Genomic DNA, 24,209 nt, shown 5'->3' on the forward strand with positions numbered 1-24,209 from the left:
CAGCAGAGGCAGTGACTTCTCTGTCCAACAGCCAGACCACTTCCTCAGCCCACGTGAGCTCGTTGGCCAGTTCACTCTTCTTGTCTGCACTGCCCTGTCTGTGCCAGGGGCTTTGTCGTCTTGGCGGTGGAATTATAGTGTAGGGCAAGGGTTAGACTCAGACCATCAAACCAGGAGTGATGATACAGTCGAGGCCTGTGTGATGGTGGTAGTGTGTCTTTGGAGCAGCTGGAATGAAGTGACGTTGGGGTTTCACAATAGACCTAAAAATAACTTAGGCCCACTGCATTTAGTTACTATCTGGCAACTGTACATTCATGTGAATGTGCATGTGAGCCATCACAGGCTGTTCTGCTAAGTTCTTCTTGCTGCATCTTGCATCCAAATTTTAGGCTGCTGTTAAATCTATTCACTGTTTATCTTCACTGTTGACACCGTTCCCAAAGGGACAGGGACCAAATGGAGCATGACTTGTAGAAGAACCTCTCAGTTCTTTGTGATTCTTATTTGAAGTCCATGACTGTTCTTCATTATCTTATTATGCAGACTTTTGCTTTTGGTGCTATGGTATGACACTTGATGTAGCCTGTGTTAGTTATTGAAAACTGTTACTTTGCAGTGTGTCAGGGGCAGAAGTGATCAATTAGGTAAAAAAAGGAAAGGCATGCATGTAAAAAGGTAATTTTTTTTAAAAAAAAAAAAGTTAAAAAGGAAATACCTGGGCTGTGGGCCTGGCAGCTGTTAGAGAAGTGCCAAACAGGAAGAGGCCGGTGGAAGATCTTGTTGCATTCCTGATCTGCCCGTCAATGGATATGGATAGTTATCTGCTGCCACATTTCCCAGAGCAAAGAATGATATAATTTGTTACTTTCTAGGATGGCCGGTCTCTGCTCATTCTGATGGATTTCTGAGTGTTTGTACAGAAGCTGTAGCTGTGTGTGTAAGCGTATCCATGGCAAGTCAAACTCTGCTGCCTCCCTGAAGAGAACTCACCGTATTTGAGTGAGAGGCAACAAAATGAAGTCCTGGTTCTGCTAAGCTGCATTGTGGATTTAGGAATGGGCTCTGAAATTTGCTTGTCTGTTAGCAGCACATAAAGGTCTGGATGTTTATGTCATGCTTCTCGTGTTAGCTCATTCTGTACAGTCTCCAAAGAAGGTATGAATGTTTCCCTGTATACATTCAAACTCCTGCATGTTAGTGTTTGCATAGATACTTCAGCTTAGTCCAGCTTTTTGTTTGCTTGGTAAACGTCTGTGCCTGACAGGACAGAGGTTGAGAGAACCTGAATAGAAAATATGGTGGTGGCGTGCCAGATGTGGGAAAGCAGGAAGCAGTGAGTGAAAGGGAACGACCTACTTGCTTTTGCTCTTTATAACACAGCTTTGGAGAAAGAAAATTGAGAGGAGGGGTTGTGGTGGGGGGAACAGGTTAGTGACCTGGGAACACACACAAAAATGACTTTTCTGAGTTTGAGGATATGGAACCTTTAAAAAGGAAGGGCTAAATGAAAGAATTTGGGTATGGTTGTGAAATACTTAGATCTGCTACAGAGCCAGAGAAGTTCTTTGCGTGTTGTCAGCTTATTTGAAATGAACCTAGTGTTGGGATGGGAGAACTGACTTGATCAAAGATACAGATATCCTCAAGGAGGAAACGGCACTTATTTCGGGTAATTAGCAACCGTGTTTGACACCTAAAACCTGTTGAAATAGAAGCAGAGATTGTGAAATAGCCAAGAGCCTGAAGCAGTCTGTCCAAAAGCTGGGGCATTGGAGTTGTTGCAGTAGTCATCATAGTGGCTGTTCTCTATTAAAAATGTCATTATCCCTCCCTTTTCAGAGCAGAGACCTGCCAAATCAGTACACGTATTCAACTCACCCAGGTACGGGGGTCGGGGATCGGTGTCTATAAACACGGCAAAAGGAGAAACAGTGTAGTTCTTCCAATTCACTTTTAGGGAGTAAGTTAATATAATAGTGTATATAATAGTGAATATAATTCTCCTTTACAGTTGAGGGGGGCTGCTGGGGGCTGGTGGTTGGGGCTGGAGGCAGTCATACAAACATGCTCCTCCTGTTCTCATTCTTCCCCAAGCACCTGCTTGTGTCCCCTGCTGGAGATGGAGTACTGAGAAAGCCGGACCTTTGGCCCAACCTGTATGGGTGTTCTTACAGCTCTGGCTAAAGCAGGCGAGGTCTGGTGCCAAGTGCTAGAGTGATCTAGACAGTGGTTTAGTATCGGCTGTGAAAAAATTCCAGGCAGCATTTTCTGCTGTTTGCTAACCTTTTTTCTTCTAAGAGGTTTGTCTTTTGCCTTATAAAAATTACAGCTTTAGAGTGCTCACATTTTATAGCTTTTGATTGGTATAGAAACATGTGCCTTCTTCAGGGCAGCACAGGACAGTATATGTCCATGGCATTTGGTCTCTGGAAGCTGCAAGCAAGCCCAGTTTGTGTTGCTGCGTGGCTGCATTCTGTGCTATTAGCCTCTTTCCGTGCTGCTGCCTTCCCTAACCAGCTGCCTGAAGGTACTGGATATTCCGCTGTATTGTGAAAGCAGAGAGCCAGTATGTTTGTGACTTGAATGACTCTCTGATCTGAGTCATTCCTCCTATGACAGAGGGGTAATCTGTAATCAAACTGCATGGGAACAAGAGGCATTCCTACGTTCTGGTCTGTCTCTTGCTGTGTGAAATAGTTAACCCTTCATAGGAACCATGTGATTAGATTTCACTCATTTACTTTACCAAATCAGCATATGGTACTGAAGAGCACAGCTCAACTTAGAGACTCTGTAAGTAGATACACAGAAATCTGCAATAAAAGCCAATTCATTACTGTTTCTAATAAAGTTTTTGTCTGTGAAGGCTGTTGTTTAGAAGCCCAGCATGGATCCCATCTGTTTTCAGTATCCAGTCATACAAGTACAACACTCAAATTTCCAGTAAAAATCTTAGTGGAGCTTAAGGAGTCTAAAATTTTTATTAGCAGTTTTTATTAGCACATTAGTAGTCTTGGGGTCTGACCTCTGCATGTGGTGATTATCGGCTGTGTGGATACAGCAGACTTTTTAAAATGGGGAGACAGCTCCTAGGAAGTTTAGAGAGATTATTTCTCTCTGTAGCAATAAATATGGGAGAAATGTTGTTTACCTCTCATTTGAGCCTTCCAAGGGACTCTACAAAGTGAAGGTTGAGGCTGGTTTATTTTGATTTTGGAACATGGGAAAAAACATATCTCAAAGAGGAGACTTGTGTGAGGGTCATTTAGTGATTTGTTTGTTTGTTTGTTTTGTTTGTCATAAGATTCAGGAAAGTGCTGATACTGTAATTTGTTTCACTCAGGAAGTCACCTCTTGCTTTGGGACATAAACCATCTCTGTCCATTTGAACATGTGTTCTTGGTGAGGAAAAGGGGACAAGTCAGTCCAGCTCTGTCACAGAATCACAGAATGTCAGGGGTTGGAAGGGACCTCGAAAGATCATCTAGTCCACCCCCCTGCCAGAGCAGGACCTGTCTTTTAACTAGTGTACAGGTGAATGGCATGAGAATGTCTGAAGCGTTTTGCTGGGAGGTATGGTGGTTACTGTGAGCAAAGGAATGACTTTATAAGGCTATATTGCAATAAAATTAAGCTTTTACTCTGACACTTACTGCGTTTAGTGAGATTAAATATTGCTTTATAAAGTTGGCTTCTATGAAGCATTCATCAATGCCCTGTGCTCTGGTGACCATAATGACCGTAACTACCATCATTATAAAGTAACAACCTCTACTCTTCAGCGTGACTGGAGCCACTTTCCTAAGGACAGGGCTGATCTCCATCTGTGTGTGGGAACTAGGCATCTCCCTCAGCCTGTCCAATCCTAAATGGGCAACAAGAGCCATCTGGGAAAAGTGTGGTGAGGATTGTGTGTCACGAGCATTAGTATGCTCCCCGCCATGTCCCAGTTAATTAACGAAGGGTCACTTGCACAGCCGTTCCTGCAGACGAGTTTCCAAAGCTCCTGTTGGAGCTGGTGACCCAGAGGTGAAGGTCTCTTTTCCACTACTCATTCTCTCATATTCAGCCTTCCTAGGAGGCTGTGGTCTTTGACTGGTGAATCCCTGGGAGTTTCACTGCTGTGCTTTGAGATGTCACTGCTGTTGTAGCAGGGGCAGGAGGAGCTGCTGCTTCGCAGATCTGTGTGGTGCTCACCTCTAATTGAAGGGCTGGTTTTGATGAAGGCATTGTCAAAGCGTTTGTTTGCACGTAGATCCAACAAAGTTCCAAGTAGAGCCTTTTCCTGTGAGGTGGCCATGGCCTTTTAGAGGTGCTTTTATTTTTTTTTTTTTTTAAACTCCTTTTGTCCCCTCATTCCGTTTTCTGATCCATGCTGGTATGATAACTCTGGAAGGGGTTTTCCCCCTACATTATCTTTCTGTGGGATTATTTTTGATCTTTCAGTAGCCTTAGTAATAACACAACAGTGCCTTTAGTCTGTGTCTGTCTTTTGTGTAGTTTCTGGTTCAGCTTTTATGTAAACTTTGAATAAACTGTATGCGCTGTTGCAGTCTTGAGTCTTTAGTAACTGAATTTGGTAATAAGTCTGGTGTTTTTCATGCTGCAGGGAGCTGGTTGCAAACAGCTGGTATGAGAGCTTTGTTTCACAAGGGGAGAGGTGGGGGAACGTCTCTTCTTTTCAAAACACTTAAGTCACTTTCAGAATAAGATCCCTGAAGTCTTGCAGTATATTTATAGGCTTGTAATGTTGTGCAGTGTTACACTATCCTCTGTGGCAGAAGTGCCGGTTTCGGGTTTCTCTGCCTGTTGCGGGTGGTAAACAGGACTGGGTTCCTGTCAGCATGTGTGTGGCTCAGAGCTGTGCTGATCTGCCACGCTGATACTGCTTGTTTGGGTTTTTCAGAAGCTCTGCGTGTGAAAAGTCTTTGAACCATAATTTAGGTGCTTCAAACAGGGTCCCGGATCATCCCATCTTGATCAGTTTATTAATCTAGGCGAAGGCCTTACCATTGAAAACTCTCTGTACAAGAGGGTCCTTGCCAACAGCCATCCTTTTCAATGAGAAGGAAGGTGCACTGGAGAACCGTATCAGTTCCTGATTGTCTGTATTGGAAAACAGTTCTTGTAATGAATATTCTGATTCTGAGGTCGATGAAAAGCCAGTGTCAGAAATCAAGTTTTAGAAAGAAGTGGGAAATAGAATTTCTAGAGACTGTGAAATCGTGCGAGTAGGATCACTTCCTGTTAGGTTGAAGCTGCTCTAAGAATGACACCTCTTGCTTTTCACCATGCATGAGACACTTCAAAACCAAATATATTGATCTGATGTGAATTACAGTATGTTTGTCAATTTAACATGTTGATCATCATCATCATAACAGTTGATAGAAGTAAGAAAGTTCCTCTACCTCCTAACAGAGATTTTTGTAAGAAAAGCTCACAGTAGAACTGGTCGTGATATCCTTGTTAGGCCACCAGCAACGTTGTTAGATATGTAATGTTTCCTTTGCCTCACCAAAATCTTCTAAACCTTATTCCTTGTTTGAGCAGCAGGGAGGCAAGATGGAGAGGAGGAAAGGAAACGATGGAGAGGAGGAAAGGAAACGATGGAGAGGAGGAAAGGAAACGATGGAGAGGAGGAAAGGAAACGATGGAGAGGAGGAAAGGAAACGATGGAGAGGAGGAAAGGAAACGATGGAGAGGAGGAAAGGAAACGATGGAGAGGAGAAGTGGCACATTGAGTGTGGTGGCTGTTTTCTAAAAGGGAAGTGTGCAGTGGGGAGGGAGCTGAAAAGAAAGCTGTTGGTAAAGATGATGCAGCAAAGAACATCTGGTAACGCTCACAGCCCTCACTGCTGCTGCTGACGGTGCTAGTTACTGGTGCACCACTGCGTATTACAAAGACGCAAGATACGTTAAAGCTGATGTTTGTCTTCTGCTCCTTTCAGGCAAAGAATAGAGCATGTGTTCCCTCGGTGAAAGTTCTCAAGCTGGTTGTGTTAAAAGTAGTTTTGACAACTTTGTGAATGCTGCTGGATACTCATTTTCTGGTCATTCTGGCCCAGGGCACAACGCTGACTGAGCTACGGGAACGTTGCAGTCCTAGCACCAGAGAGAAGGGGAGCTGGGGGTTGGATTTGTAGTTTCGCATCTGTAGTAGCTTGGCTTCGATACTTGGCCTGCCGCTTGCAGGCAGAGAACAGCTGTCTGGTGTTCTGTGAGCGAGTTTCGTGCTTACTGATTTAAATACAGAGATAATAACGTGATAATTTTGTTACAAGGGTGAGTCCTTTAAAACATGAGGCATTAAGCTACACTGCAGAAAACATTAACGAGAATTGACTTCCCACGCTCTTACCCAGCAATTACCATAGACAACACTGGTAGCACCTCCTGTTCTTAACGTTGCCCACTAATCCCTACTGTGTAACTGTATTTTTGGTTGTTTCAACTGTTTGATCTGAATCCCATGTTTAAGCCTATATTTTTTGGATGAGGAGTTGTTCAAAGTGGTTTAGTCTGTTCCACTAATAAAGCTGAAACAAAATGTATTGCCCATATTTAAAAAAAAAAAAAAAAGAAAAGAAAAAGAAAAGAAAGAAAACAAAGAAGTTCCAGTAATTTTTCAAAGGTTGTGTTACCCTAAGGATTGGAACAGGGCCTCGAAATTTGGTGAGGAGGTGGCCCATGTTCAAGTGGAGTGCTCTGTCCTGCAAAACTGTTTTAAAACTTGGTGAGATTATCATTTTCTAAGAAACTGGAGGTAGCAGGTAGTCAAAGCAGTAACTGTAGAGGTTGTCAGAGCATCGACTGGAGGTCCGTCTGGCATGGCGAGAGATCAGGAAAGGGAACTGGGTGCAGTTTTGCAAGCAAACGCAGGCGTGTCATCTCAGGTTGGCCAGATCAGAGTAGTGGATAATGAAATGTTGATAGGTCTGTGCCTTGGTTTACCACCTGCAAAATAAGGGTGAAAGCACTGTAGAAAAGCTTGTGAGGAATTTGTTAAGATTAAGTAATCATCTATAAATCAAGGTATGAGCGCTGAAAAGCAGTGTGAGGGGCCACCGATGAAAGTTCTAACTGTTCAGGATGTGCTGTGTCCCATCTGTTCTGTACATGGAGGTTTAGGATATGGACAGATTGCTTGTGATCCTATAATAAAGGCTTTTCATAACAAGAAATTTGCAAAGATACCTACGTATAAATTCAGATGCTTCCTGCCTTTTGTAGTGATTGTGTATGCTACCAGAACTTTCCTTTTATGTAGGGTTTAATCCAATATTAAACGTACATTGGCGTTCACTTCCAACTGAGATTTGAACTCCTCTGTATAGAGTACATGCTAAATTTATACAGTGTAGGTTCAAGCCCATGCTTAAACCAGTAGTTCTTACCTCAAAAGAACGTTTTTTTAACTGGATACTTAGAAATTGTGTTAATCTTCACTTTGTGTTCTTTCCACGTCTACATCTCATCTGCCAGGAAAATAAATGACAGATTGTGTATCTCAAAGTTTTATACCAGAATAGAAACTTCGGGTTGCAGTGTTTATTTAAACAAAAATCCTAACAATTTCCTGTGGAGTTTATTTTTTAAGTAATAAGTCCATATTACTGCAGAAGTTCTGCAACTCTTAAGTGTAAGATTTTTAACTACTGATGATATTTACAATGATGCTTTCTTCTATAAAGGAGGGTTTGAGGAGACCTGATGTTTTTACCTATGCTGTTGTCTGACCAACAAACAGGTTCCTTACAGACCCCAGCAATAGTTTAGAAAATATGAATATTTTAATGATACAGAAAAAACCTCTGCCATAGAGATAAAAATGGACTCTATATTTTCTTGAATTCTCTAGCAAAGTGGGAGAAAAATGAAGACTGCTTTCTTCTTTTTCATTGACCAAACACAAGCTGAGAGACAGCAATGCCAAATAAAATGATAATGCAGGTGCAGGTCAGCTTAATTCTTACAGGCTTCCCTTTGTACCAATTTCATACTGAGCGTATTAAAGTATTTAATAAATTATTCTGTCATGCTGGGAAAGTCACCAAGGGCTCAGTATATGTAAATTGAAACATATAAATCTAATCCTTGCTAAAACTTATTCTGGCTAGGAGTGTTTCTAGTACGGGGTGCGTGGCCGGGATATGATCGGCTGCTGTTCTGTCCTTGCTTTGCCACTGACGTACTTTGTGGCTGTGGGCAACTGCTTTCCATCTTGGCATTTCGGCTTTGGGCAAATGAAAGCAGTGGTACTTGCCTCCGACTCAAGATCTCAAAGCAGTGTGTGAGTCTGTGTGTGAGCGTCTGTCTTCATGATGATGGTATCTCTGGTAGTTCTTTGAAGGTGGTCTTCATTTTTGACAGTTGAAGTATATAACATTTTATAAAGTTTTAATGTTTATAAAGTTACAACATCCATGACTTTTGTAGGTGGGCAAACTTAAGTACAGCAGGGATCAAGGAGAGGTTTTGCTTGAGAGTTAGCAGCAGTAGATGGTGACGGTGGGACCTGTTTCTCAGCCTTTTGAAATATTAGTGATGTTACTTATGAAGATTTTTCTGTTTTCTTCTTGTTTCAGTTCTGTAGTAAAGTGAGTCAATGTTGGACAAATGTCTGAAAAGCGGGAACATTTCTAGAAATATCCTTTGATTTCTGACTGGAAATGAGAAACTGCCTGAATATTCTGAATCTTTAAATAGGCACTGGCTGAAGGACACTAGAGCCTGCAGATCTCCTTGATATTTGTACTGTTCTTTATGTTCCCCTTTGCCCTGTGCTGTTCCAGCGCTCTTTTCACCCTTTCATAACTTACATGAAACCTGCTTCTGTTGAAAGCATTTCTCCAGTGGTCCTTCCCAGCTGTCTGCAAGCCTTCCTCTTCGTATAGGAGCTCTTGGCCATGTTATGTTTGGCTAAAACTGCAGCACAAAACTCCTTTCCTTGATTGACGTAGTGGTGGTTTGAAAAGCTGTCAGTGTAGATGTGATAATACTCCCAAAAGGTGAGTTTTTGAGTTCTTGCTTGTCTCTGAGGAGGCTGCAGCCTGCATAGACATGGTCTTTATCAGAGCAAGAGCCTCCACACTGCAAACTTTCATATATGCAAATTAAGTTAAACTTCCAAACTTTGCTTAAAATAATGTTTAATTTGTAAAAAAATAAATGAAGGTTTATAGTGTCGTTCATTGGGGAAGGAGTGTCTGCTGCTGGTGTACGACTGACCTTTCCTGTTCCTTTTCAGGAGGTGCATACTTGAGCCTTCCTGGGTGAACTCAGTCTAGATAACATGTTGCTTGGCAGGTGTTGCAATTCCAATCTGCCAGTGGATAACTTTGATTTTTGTTTTCTATTTTTCTAACACTTCTTCTTATATAATGCTCATGATAGAGGAAAAATGTCCATTCTAGTATCTCTGTCTTCAAGACTGAAGTATTATTTTTAAAAGGAGATGAATCAAACAGTGGGCAGGGTTTGGTTGTTTTAAAAGGTTTGATGTAACTTCAGCACAAAGCTCCCTACTGTCGTTTGTGGAGTGTGGGCAATATACCATCATGAACAAACCTGGAGTCTGCTGCTGTGGGAGGATTTCAGGTAAGGAGGATGAACTAGGTAAGCATGAAAATGAGCTGCCCTAGTACGTGCTTTTGAAATGAGCTCTGTCTGGGATTAGTATCCTAGGGCTGCAGCTGGGATTAACTGCGTAGGTACGAATAGTAAGATGTTAAAGCGTGGCCTCCTCACAAGTCCTACACACATTCGCTCAGTGTAGAAATGTTTTTGTTTCACTTGCCTGCGTCTTTGCTCCAGCACACAATGCATATAATCTGATTCTCTGAATGAACCTTTGTTTGGGGAAATACTGTTAGTTTTGGCTCTTGAAGAGCTGAGCTGACAGGCCCAACTCCCCGACAAAACAGATTGGAGATTAAAAAACAAACTAAAACCACGCCTTCAAAAAAAAATACTGGGGAGAAGCCAAAAAGTTCCTTTCCTGAGTTGTTGAAAAAGCTGATCTATTTAGCTACTGTAATATCAAATCAGATTTTTTTTCTATTGCTTAAATTAATACTCTCATTACCATTACCTGCAATAAAAGGCAAAATCCAAGTCTACCTCAGAAAATTGCTTGAGCATGTACAGGAAGGAATTGAGGGGGGGAAGGCACAGAGGAAGTAGGTTTTGAGGCAGGAGTTAACAAGGCAAAAAAGAGGTCTTTTAGCACAAGGGCAGTGGGGGTCCATTAACTAAACAGGAAAACACAATACATTTCTGTAGCTCGTTCCTGTAAACTGAATTTACAAAATTCAGATTTGAAAACCAAACAATTTGCTTACAACTCTAGTACACAGGACCCCTGGCGTCTGTATGAGAAGTGATTCCTGGAGGTCTGCAGTAGCTGCTTTTCAAGGTACCTTTGCTGTGTTTGCTGAGAATATATATTTGGGCAGCAGGGTCAGGCCTGTGGAATCTGGGCTGCGGCGCTCGGAGGTTTATGTTTAAATTCCATGTACGGCAGATCTAGGCCAGGTGCTATCCAAGCGCAAAAGAGAAAAATAACTTCTCCTGAGCTAGAGAGCCAACTCTAGCCAGAGATTCACTTGGCTTATGTATATGTAGGGACAAGGAAAAAGGTGAGAGGGTGGAAATGAGGCTCTTACATGCAGAGTATGGCGGCATGTCAGAAAAATCTGTGTCCCAGTTCTAGTGCTGTCACTCACACACTTTGTAGCCATGGGTGTATAATTCGGTCTCACTGTTGCCTTATTTTTCAGCAAGACTTCATGCATTTCTTCCCTTACAGGGTATTTTACAGAGCTCTTATTTTGTGCAACATTTAGTTCACTGCAATCACAAGATAGCTTGCCAGCTGAAATTCCTTGCTCAATGACATTTACATGTCATGGTGTGGAGAATGACCCTGATTTTTTTTTTTCTGAATGGGGGAAGGGGATTTTTCAGGGTGGTATTTACAGCAAAGTCTTCCCTATTGTTTTCCATTACAAAAAGATGTGAAACATAATGCTGTGTACTGTTTTGACCTCTTCTGAGGTAGATAAAAGTTGAGGAACTGCAAGTTGAATCAGAAACAGCTTAATAAACTATCTGAGCTGCACAAAACCCTGTATGTTCTACCGTACTATGCTACATAGATTCCATTTAATGAACATGTATTCAAACCACCTATTAAATGGAGGGTTTGTAAGCTGGTCAGACCAGCCTTCTGAGATTGTCTTGTTTTGGGTGATATTTATCATAGTATTTAAAACTCTCCTTCTCTGTCCCCTTCAGTGCTCTTTGTAGAAATCAGTGTTTCTTAAAATGCTAGCGTTTCTTAATGCTGGTCAGTAATGAAAAAAAACCCCTTCTTCTGGGTTTGCACACAGATAAATGTCTATTTCTGTCCAAATCCAGAGGGTGGTTGTGTCATGTGGTTTTATGCTGACTGAAGTCCATCTTAAAATCCTCTGATTTAAGGGAGGAGAACAGGGGATTCTTCTGTTGTGAGTCATCTTTATATCAGAGCTTGATCATGCTTCTAGTGATGTCGGCAGGAGTTTTCCGACTGAGTTTCTTGATTGAATGTTTTTTCAGTGTTATAGAGTGCTACTAATTTAAATTTGGAGTCACCCTAACAGCTGTGAATGGCACCTCACATGCCCCATACCTGTTAAGGAAGAACAACACCCATTTGCCTCGTCCCTACTGACTGACTCCAATGCATCACTAAAATATCCTGTAAGATCATCCGTTAACTGCTCTTCTAGATAATATTTGTAAGCCATACACTTAAAATGCTGTTCATTGCTAATCACCAGTTGAATGCGACCCTTTAGTATACGGTCTTTAAAAAAAAATAAATCTTACGGACGCAAGAATGGAAGAACCCTCCATAGGTACTGTTTGCCTGTGTGTGCCTGAAATGCTTTATTTTGGGTGTTATTAACGTAGAAGATGATGATGAGATGCAAAACTTTGCATAAAAATGTTGCTAGAGTAAAATCTGTTTTGTACCATACTAGAATACAGGCCTTCTCCCTAATTACATTTCAGTTGACTGAAGAAAAATTTAAAAATCCAATGTGTTTAAGGGAGCCAGGTCGGGCTCTCACAATGGACGTCTGTTTCTTGTACTTTGCTGCAAATCCTGTGATGTTTGAAGGTTTGTAATTGTTTTTAAAACACAGCTGCTTTCACTGGAATTTTAAAAATAGAGTGAGTGTGTTACTCTGACAGATGAGTGCTGTTATCTGTCTGCCTGCTTGGATCTCAGTTGCCGGAGGTCATTCCTGAGCTGGGAAAAAGTATGTAAAAAGACTTGGGAATGGAGTCCAACCTCTGTTGGTGTATCCAGGACACATAGGTGGAAGCTGCAGTGTATGGAAGTGGCGGCCTTGATTGTCTGCAGCTTCTGTCCTGCAAGCACTGCGACTTCTCTGAAGCACATCAGGGCCCTTGTGTCCAAGAGGAATTCCAGCTCTGTTGGCTGTTGAGCTGAATTTTTTTTTAGTCAGTTTGTTGTGATCAAAACACTTGAGGATATTTGGTCTCAGGAGGTGGAGATTTCTACATGGGAGACTGAGCTGAGTTGTTGGAATGTATTGCACATTATCCACCAGATGGTTTCCAGCCGCTTTGGTTTGATCTGTGTTTGATAGTGATGAAGATATGAAAGTCATGTATTCCGCCAGCATTGCTTACATGAACTGGCACGTCCCGGGCAGCACAGGCTTGGCTTCTGGCAGCAACGACCCCTGCAGAATGCAACTGAGAGCTTAGTTCCCTCTGTGCTCCTCTCTGTCTTTGCAGCACCAGCATCCTCTAGGTCGTGCCACTGGCTGGTGTGGGTGCAGCTGTCCTGGCTTGTACCATGCAGTATTTGGTCCAAGCCTCCCTTGGGATGCTCGCCTCCTCCCCTCCGTGGAACCAGCACTCCTGCAGAGTTGCAGCTGCTGTTGTAGAAAGAGCGAGGACCGTGTGTGCACAGACGTTTTGTGCTCGCAGGTACATTGTGACCGTCTGGCTGGTCGGCAGGTTGCTCTTGTAGGAGTTGGTTTGATCTTAGGAGACAGGGAGCTGGCAGAAACAGCAGCCCGTGGGTCTCTGTTGTTTTTTTTGTTGGTTGTTTTGCTGCTTTAAAATCTGAAGATGGGTTTCAGTTAGGCAGCTGCTCTCAAGTCACGGTGTCGTTCAGAGTAATTGACTTTCCATTGACTTTGGAATTTGGAATAGTGTCTAGATACTGTTGTCATCTTCATGCTGCTGCTTCTCCACTGAGCCTAAAGTCGTTTTGCTTATGACATCAAGCTGAACTTGTGCTTTGCTCCCATGGGAACTAAAAATAATAATTATTTTAAGAATAGGTTCTTAATCACTTCCTTCTTTTGATGCACTACTTTTGTTTAGCGTTTTGTAAGAATGTGATAGAAAATATTTTAAACTATCTGTGTTTTAATTCCAGTTTAATTGGCTCTTTGAAGATGCAAAGAGCGTATAAGAATTAATTACAGTTACTTTTATTTTTTTTAGAAAAGCATTTGTTTTTGTTATGGTGAGTGAAGATTATTAGAGTTTTGTTGCTTTGGCAAACTGTACAGTCACACAGAGCTATGAAGAGATGAACGTTGAATTGACAGGTTTCTTAGTCAAAGGCATGTGGGCGTTTTGTTAGTGTTGGTGATGCATCAGCACGTTAAAGCTCCTGTCTCTGAATTGCTAATGTACATATGAGAAACAGAAGAAGATGTGCTTTACTCTCAGTTTAGAAGGAATGATTAGACAAGGTAGGCACTGATTCTGAGGCAGAGCTGGCTGCGCAGTGAACACTGGGAAGGTGATGAGATAATATGCAGGGATGGGGAAAATATTAAACAGATGGAGGTCTGCTGTCCGCCCTGACCCACAGCAGCTGGGTAACAGTGAGATAAAATGCTTAATTTGGAGATCTTTCCATAAACTGAAAGAGTCTTGAAACTTAGAAGTGGGGTTTTGGGAGATGTATTTCAGAGTGCCATATGGGCCAAAAAAAAAAATATCCAGAAGGGCTTTCCTAGACTTCAGTGAGCATACAAAGTGTGGTTGTACTGAGGGTCCTAGAGCCCAGCTACAGAGAATAACACAAGGACATTAATAATTGTTTTTCCTATTCCTTGCTAATAGTTTACGTGGTTTACTATTACTTCCAGTCAGTGAAGTTGCTTGCTCCAGCTAGTCTGCTTGCCTTAGAGGGAGCCAGTGTTCTATTTCATGTACCAAATTTGTTTGTACTTCATGTCTTCTCAAGCACCAGTCCCAAAGGCTGCAGCAGAGCCTCGCAGCATAGCCTAGAGGGCTCAGCAGACAGCCCGCACCCTGATGGGCAGCCGAGCGTGGACCGTGCCGAGCACAGGACTCACAAGCTTGTCACTTGTCTGCTCTCTCGCTGCTGTGAATTGTCCTTTTAGTGCAGTTGGTACCTGGTCTCTACACCCGCTTCCCTGTGCGTGCAAAAGCGTTCAAGGTGATTTTTAAAGAGGATGGGGAGGAAAAAAAATAGACTGTTGGGCAGCAGCTCACCTGATGGTGATTTAACCTGTTGCTACAACTGGCATTATACGTAGTAGTAAAATAGAAAGAGCAGAGCTGGCTTTTCTTTACCTGTCACTTGGCTGAGGTCTGGCAGTTGCTCAGCTGGTGCTGTTGTGGTTGTGGGAATACCTGAGTGGTAACAGCAGTTGTGGTGCTGGCGAGGGAGAAAGAAATGATGAGCCAAATACTTGAAGAAAGTGGTAGTTTAATATCCTACTATTAGCAGCTCTGGCATTCTGCCTTCTTTTGTGTAGGCTGCGAGGACTTTTTACTTGTTTGTAATATTACAAGTTTTCTTTAAAAAGAGCCGCTATCAGGAGGTTTCCCAGTCCTAGTAGGAAACGGGGAATCAGCAGTTCTTCAGCTTCAGGCCTGCCTCTGCATGGCCTTGGGCAAGTGAAGGGAAGTGCCTGGCGCTTCTGTAGGATGTGCTTCCTATTCTCACAGTGAGTTTAGAGCTTAAGTGTAAAACAGGGACTCTAAAGGAAGAATAATTCATCTCTCTGAGTTCATTTGTACTGAATGTGTGATAGCAAATATACAGGGCCTGAGCACAGGTCAGTTATAATAGATATGTCTCTAGTGCCACTGCAATTCATGGTAGAAGTTGCTCCTGATTGACCTGGTGCTGGGTGATCTGAGAGGACAAAGTGTTTGGAGGTGATGTTGCTCCTGTCACTCGTTTGTATACTCTTCACCACAGAAGACCTTAACCTCTTGACCTGATGCTCATAATGTTTCAAGATGAACCTGTGCCTTTGTGTGTGTCGTATTGATTGCAGTTTGTATTGCTGCTCCGCTGCCGTTGTAGCAAGGATGCACAAACAACATGAGGAGACATAAACTAGGAAAATGTATAGCTAAAACTGCAAAAAACGAGGGGGAGAACATGGGGCTAGGCACAATACCTATACTTTAATGTGTAACTTGAAATTTACTACATTATGAATGTTTCTTACTTCCTCTGCTCTGTCAGTAGTATGGATTAATGAGTCATAAAAGTGTGTTTTAAGGGCTGGGTAGTTTTTGTTTATGCAGTGCTTACTGGAATCCCTGTTGTTTCTTCCTTTTTCCTTCCACCTCCTTCCCATCTCCCAAGGTTGTTCATACATGAGCTGTTTCTCTTTCCAGCCTTCCATTTTCTTGGAAGAAAGTTACTATTTCTAGCCTGTTGGCGATGCTTTGTGCCCAGCTGTTTACCAGCATTGTAGAACTGGTGGGTGATGGTGTTTCTTGGGCCAGAACTGGCATTTCATTCTTCCTTTCCAGTGTTACCAGCCTGGGAAATCAAATGGAACTGTAGAAATGAACTTGTGTTGACTTCATCCAGTTCCTTGGCAAAATCCAAGCTAAAACTATGTATGGCCAAACATGGAAAAAACCTCTGGGCCAGATTTTGGGCTTCATTTTCAGCAATCTTGTTCTCAGTTGATGGAAGCATAGGCTGGCGTTTGAGAAGGTGGGATACTGGCAAGGAGAAAAGTGTGGGTGAAATGAGTTTCGGTCCTGCTAAAGATACTTCTGAGACTAGTTGTGACAGTTATTAGCAGGCAGATGAGGAGTCTTGAAAACTGGACTCATCTCTGATACACAGATCAGCAGGCTGTGGACAGCGTATGGCAGAAGTTGTCACTGGCCACGTGACACTGTTGCACTTTCTTCTGTTGACAGTTTGGCAGTTTTAGGGGGATGCTTTGTACTGAAAGGAGTGGGAAGAGAGAAACTGAAAGCAGAATGATTTGTGGTCTGTTTTGTTTCAGTGGAAAGCTGGTTTCACCAAAATGGAAAAACTTTAAAGGCTTGAAACTTCAGTGGAGAGATAAAATCCGTCTCAATAACGCCATCTGGAGGGCATGGTACATGCAGTGTGAGTATCATGCTCGGTTGTGCTGCTTGTTATAGTATATTCTGAGAGACATATATGTAAGAAGCAAGAGAATTGAAATTACTGTCTGGTGAAAAGCTCAAAAATCTGCTGCAGGCCTGGAAGTCTTGGAGTCTGTGATGGCAGTGCCATTGGATCGGTGCTGCCTTAGAGATGTCCACACAGAGGCTGTACTGAGTGGTCCAAGCACAGCCTGAGATCTCCCCATGTCCTTTTGGTTATCTGGAAGGAACCCTGGCTAGATTTTTAATTTTTTTTTCCACATCTTGCCATTGAAGCGACAGAGCTCTCTGCAGAGCCAGCACATGCTGAGCACTCGCATCTTCATTCTTGTTTCAGACTTGGAGAAGCGCAAGAATCCAGTGTGCCACTTTGTGACTCCACTGGATGGCTCCGTGGATGTCGATGAACATCGTCGACCAGAGGTGTGTAAAAGCTGAGGAACAGACTAATGAGCTCTGGAGCTTATAACAAGATTTTCTAGTCCGCTAGATATGAGAGCAGCATAGCAATTGGACCCACGCTGTCCTGATCCTTTTGTTGCTGTTAGTATGTGGCCTGCAAGGTCATGCTTCTCCCTGAGCTGGACATCAGATTTCTATTGCTTTGTGTCGTTCTTAGCAGCTTTTGTGTAAGTGTGTGCCTGTTTGTGTAATCTTGTGAAATTCTCTGCCTGTTTTCTGCAGAACAGGGTATTGTATGCTTTATACATTATATTTTAGTAAATTCATTTTAAAGGGTTGGGGTTTTTGCCATTTCTTAACTCTTATGGTTGAGCTGACATGAGAGATGCTGACAGTGCAGTCAGACATCGTCTGTTGTTTGTTTGTTGTGGGAAAGATGAAGTTAGTATTGTCAGATTTGCTCTGTGATAGCTGAACTCTGGGACAGTGTGGGCTGCTGATACATGAGCTCAAACAGAATTAGCATGCTTTCTTTTGCATTTTTTATGCCTGAATATTTGCTTGGAAATTTATTGAATGTTCAGCTGTTATGTGAGTCCGTGTAATTCGTGGTATGTGTTTGTGTTCTCAGGCCATTGCAACAGAAGGGAAATACTGGAAACGAAGAATTGAAATAGTCATCAGGGAATACCACAAGTGGAGAACATACTTCAAGAAAAGGGTCTGTTGGCTTATGCAGTGAAAATAGCTCACTCGAACTTGGATCAGTATGTTGTCGCTTTTTGAGTTTTGATGTCGCTTTTGCTAGTATGCAAAACTTTAAACAGATGATAAGCTAGCACAGACATACTCATCTAATTAGTCCCACTAAAAATTATTGTGCAGGGACTAATTGTGCATGATTTGGTCTAAAAGTTTTGCAGAATTAGGTCTTCTACTGGCATATACAAGACCTGTTTTGACTTTTAACATCTGTTTTGTTCTCTTTTTGCAGTTACAGAAACATAAAGATGAAGATCTTTCAAGTTTGGTCAGGGTAGGTCATACCACTGATAAGTGGCAGCATTTATGCCTGTGGAATCTGCCATAAGTAACAAAGCCGAAACGTGCAGTAGCTTGCATTGATTAAAATCTAAAGACAAGCATCTTGCTTAAGCCTTAATTAAGGTTAGACACCTTAGTGTTTCTGCAACTTGGAGAGCAATGTAAGATTTGTAGCTTAAATTGGATGGAGAAGAGGTTAAATGTAAAGTGCTGTGACGGAAGAAATGAGAATCAGTATTGGGTGCCCAGAAAGATCAATCTAGATCAATCTCTTTGAAGGCTGGCACATCATTTCGTCTTATTACTGAGTCGTAACTGGCACTACTGCCTTGCTGGTATAACTGGATCTGGGAAGATGTGTGTGCTACGTGTTGCAGATCTTCCTGTGCAAATAACGTGCCAGGATTATGAAAAAGGCAAAATGTTTGAAGAAACAATGGTATCACCGTTTAGTATGCCCTCTAAGGCCATCAAACCTACTTTGGGCATATAAACTGACGATCAGAAGCACTGTTCTGATATTTTTTTTTCTTTTTGGAGCTAAGCATAAGTCTGGATCTCCTCCAGTTTCACGAAACTCTTGGCTGTTTTGGCTGTGAGCTCTAATGCACCATCGCGGTATGTTGGTGTAGTTACAGCTGCATGTTGGCTCAGCCACAACAACGTGACTATGTGTGCTTCTGGTCTGCAGCAAATGCAAGGCAATGCAATTCAGCTTTGCCTGTAGTGAAGAATGAATAAGCCAAGTCACATTATGTTGTCTTTTTCATGGGCTAAAAGTGCCCACAAGAGTATCAGCATACCTTGTGCGAAGTCAGATTACAATTACACTTAACTACATTTCAGAGATTCAGATACGCTTCAAGATGGGTCTTGTTTGCTTTGAGTTTTTGTTGTGCATATTGTTTTTAAATCTTTATGCAAACCAAGGGATCGTTAAACTGTACGTGCAAAAATATATGTATAATCAATGAAACTGGAAAATATTGAAGAAGTTATTTTGTCTTATGTCCTTCTAGTCAACATCTGTTTTTTGGGCAAAAACCTTTCTCGGAGTGTTGTGGTATACTGCTGAAGTTTTCTGTTGTTGCCTAAATCAGTGAGCTAAAGTTGGTGTATTAGAAATACTACTGATCTGTTTCAGTCCATTTGCGTGGCTCCTAAAGGAGAGTTTCTTTCTCTAAAAATGTGAAAAATTAAGACTGTATATATCTGCACAAGACTGCTGTAGCATTGTCTAGGCAGCCTCATTTTTCTTCCTTTCCTTTGGCAGGATGATGATGTGGTTCTCTGGCAAAAAAGAAGGTATGGCAGAGAAACCCCTGTCCCTATGGAGGAAGGCAGCCTCTTGGATGCAGATATGCTTATGTCTGAGTTCACCGACACGCTGTTCTCCACACTGTCTTCACATCAGCTGGTTTCCTGGCCAAATTCCAGGGACATAGGTATTTGTTAGCTGTTAGCTGTGTTGCAGTGGGAACCTCTAGGAGAAGTCTGGTTTGTTGCTTTGCTCCTCTTCTAGTCTTACCTAAGAAATTTATCTTACTTTGCTGATACAGATAAAAATAGGTCAGAGAATGTAGCTGTCTTATGCTTTATAGGTTATGGAATCCCAGTTATTCATCCAAGTTAGCCTCTTTCATGCTGCTCCTAGTATTGTCATCTAATGTTGCTCTGAATAAATCTGTAATGGGCAGTATTAGTGGTGAAGGCGTTGTTATTTATCCCAAAGCATATATGTGTGTGTATTTTTAAGGGAGTGCCTATGTATCTTTCTTTGGATATGTCTCTTAGAACAAGTGTAAGTCCCATCTCCTGTAATCCCAAGAGCTATAGCGTTCTGTCGAATGCTCTCTAACTGAAGGCTCTGCCTGTCTAAAGGGACAGCAGATGTCCACTATGCATCACCCTTGCTGCACGGAGGTCCAAGTTGTCTGAGCAACTCCAGAGCAATTGTGGTTTACATGAAGTATCCTTGAGGCAAAACGAAAAGGATGATGCTTTATTTTAAAATACCGTACTATGAGCTGTGGTGGTTCAGGTTGTGCTTCCTGGCAAGTTTGTGTTGTGCAGCAGGGGCAGGACAGGAGGTTTGGGAGGAGGAGGCAGCCAAGCTTGGTAATCCATGATTGTTAGTTGGAGCCTTCACGTTTCACCTCTTCTGTTTTGCTAGTTGAAAGTTTCATTCCCCAGTGGTTTTGATTTCAGAACTGTGCTGTAGTTCCGAAGAAAAGCAGATGTTCAGTTCATTTCAGCAGCAGTTTTTCTGTGAGCACCCTGGCCAAGCCTGGCTGTGGAGTGTGTGTTGGTGTTCTAGCCAAATGCTGTATTCCTACCACTGTTACTGTGTGAGTGATGTGAAGCTAATGTAATCTATCTCCTGAATTTTGCAGCACACTTAGGAAATGCTGACATGATTCAACCAGGGCTTATTCCTCTCCAGCCAAATTTTGATTTTATGGATACTTTTGAGCCTTTTCAGGGTAAGAGTCATATATACAGTCAATTAATTTCTTTAGAATTACAGTGATTTATGACTTAGAGTTTTTAACAGAAGGTTAAACATTACAGATATCTACTCTCTTCAAAAGGCAGGAGATTTGAGTGAAAGGTGAAGAACATGATATATGTTTTCATTGTTCGTTATTTCAAGCAGATGCATGTGTGGGTAGACTCCTTTGTTACTGTGACCCCAGTCCTTTAACCTGGGTTTGAGAGTCACTTTAGGATTGTTTATTCCAGGGTTTGAACCTGGTTGTTAATTTGCCTTTCAAAAGAATAGCATTTAGACCTTAAGTCATTGAGTAATTAAAGGTAGAGCATCAGATGTGAACAGGAGAACTCAAAGAATCAGGAAGGCTTTCCCATATAATACTACTTAGTGATAAGTGATTTAACACTTCATTTGCCCTGGAACATTTTCTGGTACTCTCAGAAATTACAAATAACATTAAACTCCTACTGACAACTTTAATGGTTGCGGATCTTTAGGGAAGTCAAAAGTCACGTCTGTTTGTGGGGCCTGCATGCAGTCTGCATCAGATAACTGAATTTTGTGGGACTGCATTGAGAATCAGCTCTTGGCTATCTGCATGTAGGTGAACCTTCAACAGCAGACTGATTTTTGTTGTCCTCGGCTTGCGTGAAAGTTGAAGAAGTCTGCCCTGAACGGATCAGCTCCTCTGGGAGGCAACAATTCATTGCTCAGTTAGCAGCAGCTGTATGAAGCAAAAATCTTGTGGTTTCATTATTTGCTAAATAATACTGATATTCCTGTGAATTTTAGTATCTAGCAATGCCGTACCTTGAGTATGAAAAGTAGAAAATTAATAGGTGACTCTTCATATTTCAGATTTATTCACGCCCAGTCGTTCCAGTAGTTATTTCCCTTCTGTGTCTGCTGTCAGCTCAGCTACAACGGACAGCAGCAGCCATTCTTCTCAGGTGAGAGAGGTTCTCAGTGTTTAAAACAGCCTCATCTCAGGCATTTATGCTCTGTGAAGACTCTCGGCCATGAACCACATCCTTCTCAGAAGGAGTTCAGGCAAGAGTTTCAGGGGTTATGTCTGAGTCTGTAATATTTTTCTTTTCTGGCAGTCTCCTGTCCTGCCGTCGGGTTCGTTGCCCGACACACTTCCAGCAGAGAACATCAGTGACGGACTGATTCCTTCCTCAGTACCTGCACCTGATGTTGGCACTGACCAGTGTTCCAGCATTAGAAATGAGGGATCTTTCATCCAGCCAGCGGACTTCACTCCCGACTCGTCTCTCAGCGGGCCACAAACTTTTATGCCAGTGTTTCAGACACCCTTGCCACTGCTTCAACCTGCAACACAACAGCACCAGTCCCCGTTGCCTGCAGTGCCTCTGAATTCTAACTTAAGCTCTCCACCAGCTGCGTTTGCTGCACCAGAAACCCAGAAGTTTGGCCTCGGTGAATCTACAGTTATCACCCACACTGCTTCTGCTACGTTGACCCACAATGCCCCTGCCACCACCTTCAGCCAGAGCCAGAACCTCGTCCTGGCCACGCAGCAGCCAGCTGCAGGAGTGCCTTGTAACCTGGCTTTCCAGACGACTGTCCTGCAGGGGCAGCCCCGGCCCCAGGTGCAGTCCCAACTGACATTTGCACTCCCCAAAGCTGTTTCTCTGGTCAGTGCTGGGACAAGGCCCAAACAGTCACAAAAAGTAGTGTCTGCTCCGAAGCCTGAAACAGTGTCCTTATTGTTAAAGAATGCCTTCATCACCCCAGGTGAGAAGCACTGGTGGGGTGATGTTTTTGTTTCCTGAGTGGGACTAGCAGGAGGCAGAGACCTTCTTGCTTTTCTTGGTTTACATAATAAGTAAAAATTATAGCTTCCTGAGGATGTCCAAGGAACCCCCGAGTCCACTGGTGTGTGGCTACACTGTTCAATGGGATGCTCTGAACTGCTGTGAGGAATGGAAGCAGTTTGGTTGTGAGTGTGTAAAGCTGGCCTGCGAAAGGGTAAAATTTGTGCCAGGCTCTATAGATGCCTGAGCACGTGGGGTGACTAGAGCTCTGTGCTCCTGCTCCATGGAAACCTTAGTTTTGATGTTTAATGCTGTTCTGATTCGCTCTGCCCCTCAGAGCGTTCAACCACAGTAGAGCAGGAGATGCTAGGGAGATGGTGGGGGATGGAGAATGGTAGATCTGTCCCTGTCACTGCCTCATCTGGTTGCCCTGGACAAGTCACTATGCTCGTGCGTCGTCACGCTCTGTAATACCAGGGTACTGGTGTGCATCCTTTGGTCATGCTTTGGATGCATTCTGATGTTCATCTTGGGTGATTCTGAAGCTCTTTGAGACAGAGTAGAGTGTTGGCTAGGGAACAGCTGTCGAAGCGGACCGCAGTATTGATCCAGATGGAAGTGTGGGAGAGTGCCTCTCATCCACCATCAGTGCTCCCTAGCAGGACCAGGGTGGTGAATCAGTCCTTCCAGTGGAGGACTAAGAGCAGGCAGGGGGAGCTGGAGATCTTTGTCTCAAGCAGTCTATAAGCTCTTGATGCTGTCAGGAGCATGTGGGTTTCAGTTCAGGGTACGAGTGCCAAACTGATGTGCTGGGGCCTCCACTATGGGTGTGAATTTGGAGCCGTTGGCACTGCACAAGGCTCAGAATAGCAAGCGTGAGCAGGGTGAGTTTTGCTTGTGGTGGTTCTTGTGGGAAAGCTCAAGGCTATAGCAGGACAGGCAGTACGCTTTTTCTTGGGATTACTGCATGCTGGTTTTAGACTTGTGCTGGCTGGGGGCCAAGTGACTTCAGCCACCTGAAATGCACAGCAGTAATCCAAGAAAAACCCTGCCTGGAGGAGTATTGTTAAATAGGCTTTACTAAGGAGTAGTGTGTCTGCCAGGGCCTAGCATTGTGGTTACCCACCAAAAAACAAAAAAAACAAATCACTGTTCAGGAATAGAGCAGACCCAAGGATCTAATTCTAGCATGTCGCTGGAAGCAAGTTGGTCCATGATTAATAGCACTAGGGTGTTAAGGCAGTGTGTCTGTCTATAGTACGTTGTAAAGCAAGAGTCCATGTACCTTCAGCAGTTGAGACATGCATTTCTCACGTAGTAAAGCATTGTAGGCAGCTCTCATTTTCAGAAAGCCTTTGCTTCTAGCTTCTAGTTTTTCTTGGGTTGTTCCTCACTGTATCACTTTCCCAGTACTTCATCAGTTACTTCTGGACCATCACAACAAATGGCTTTGCTTCTCATCTAGCAAAACCCCAGCATTGTTGCTGTTTTTCATTCCTGGTGGTGGCATGTGTTCAGGGATCACAGTGTTCCTAAACTACTGGGACACCAAGCTCAGGTCAAATCCAGTAAAGACTGGAGCCTTATTTTTGGCAACAGAATAAACATCAGTACTTGTAACTAAGGCATTTATGCCTGTCACTTATGTTCAGGACAAATAGTCTCATGACTATGAAACAAATTGTATTATAACCTGTGTTAGAAAGGGATATGTAACACTTACTGCCCTGTGATATAAGGACTCAAAAATTTGCACAGATTGTCTCATCAGGTGCAAGACTTCACATGGGAAAACTCTGCTATCAGCACTTCAGAATAAATGTTCTGATTTTGAGAGGAAAGTCTGCAAAAGATGAATGTGTAGGACAGAAACATGAAAAAAATCTAAAGGGGCTTCTAAATAGATGCTGGTTGTTACAGTTACCCAAATGTGGAAGTCAGAAGTACCAAGTTTGTGCAGCAGCGTTACTGCACTGGTAAGAGTAGGCTCTTAGCTCAATAGCGGAGTCATGAGTCCAGCTGACCAT

At 42.8% G+C, this 24,209-nt stretch overlaps 1 protein-coding gene across 1 annotated transcript in view; it reads left to right on the forward strand.

The window, feature by feature from the left end:
• The window catches only part of MLXIP (MLX interacting protein), a 48,517-nt gene that overhangs the window by 11,257 nt on the left and 13,051 nt on the right, over nt 1-24,209 (forward strand). Inside the window, exons 2-9 of the mRNA XM_086474183.1 lie at nt 16,338-16,444; nt 16,802-16,887; nt 17,498-17,587; nt 17,861-17,902; nt 19,184-19,355; nt 20,304-20,393; nt 21,263-21,354; nt 21,508-22,162. Of these exons, the coding sequence (XP_086330309.1) occupies nt 16,338-16,444; nt 16,802-16,887; nt 17,498-17,587; nt 17,861-17,902; nt 19,184-19,355; nt 20,304-20,393; nt 21,263-21,354; nt 21,508-22,162 (1,334 nt within the window). The remainder of the gene's footprint in view (nt 1-16,337; nt 16,445-16,801; nt 16,888-17,497; nt 17,588-17,860; nt 17,903-19,183; nt 19,356-20,303; nt 20,394-21,262; nt 21,355-21,507; nt 22,163-24,209) is intronic.

The sequence above is a fragment of the Leptosomus discolor genome, chromosome 16 (genome assembly GCF_034619465.1).
Source record: "Leptosomus discolor isolate bLepDis1 chromosome 16, bLepDis1.hap2, whole genome shotgun sequence".
NCBI lineage: Eukaryota > Metazoa > Chordata > Aves > Leptosomiformes > Leptosomidae > Leptosomus > Leptosomus discolor.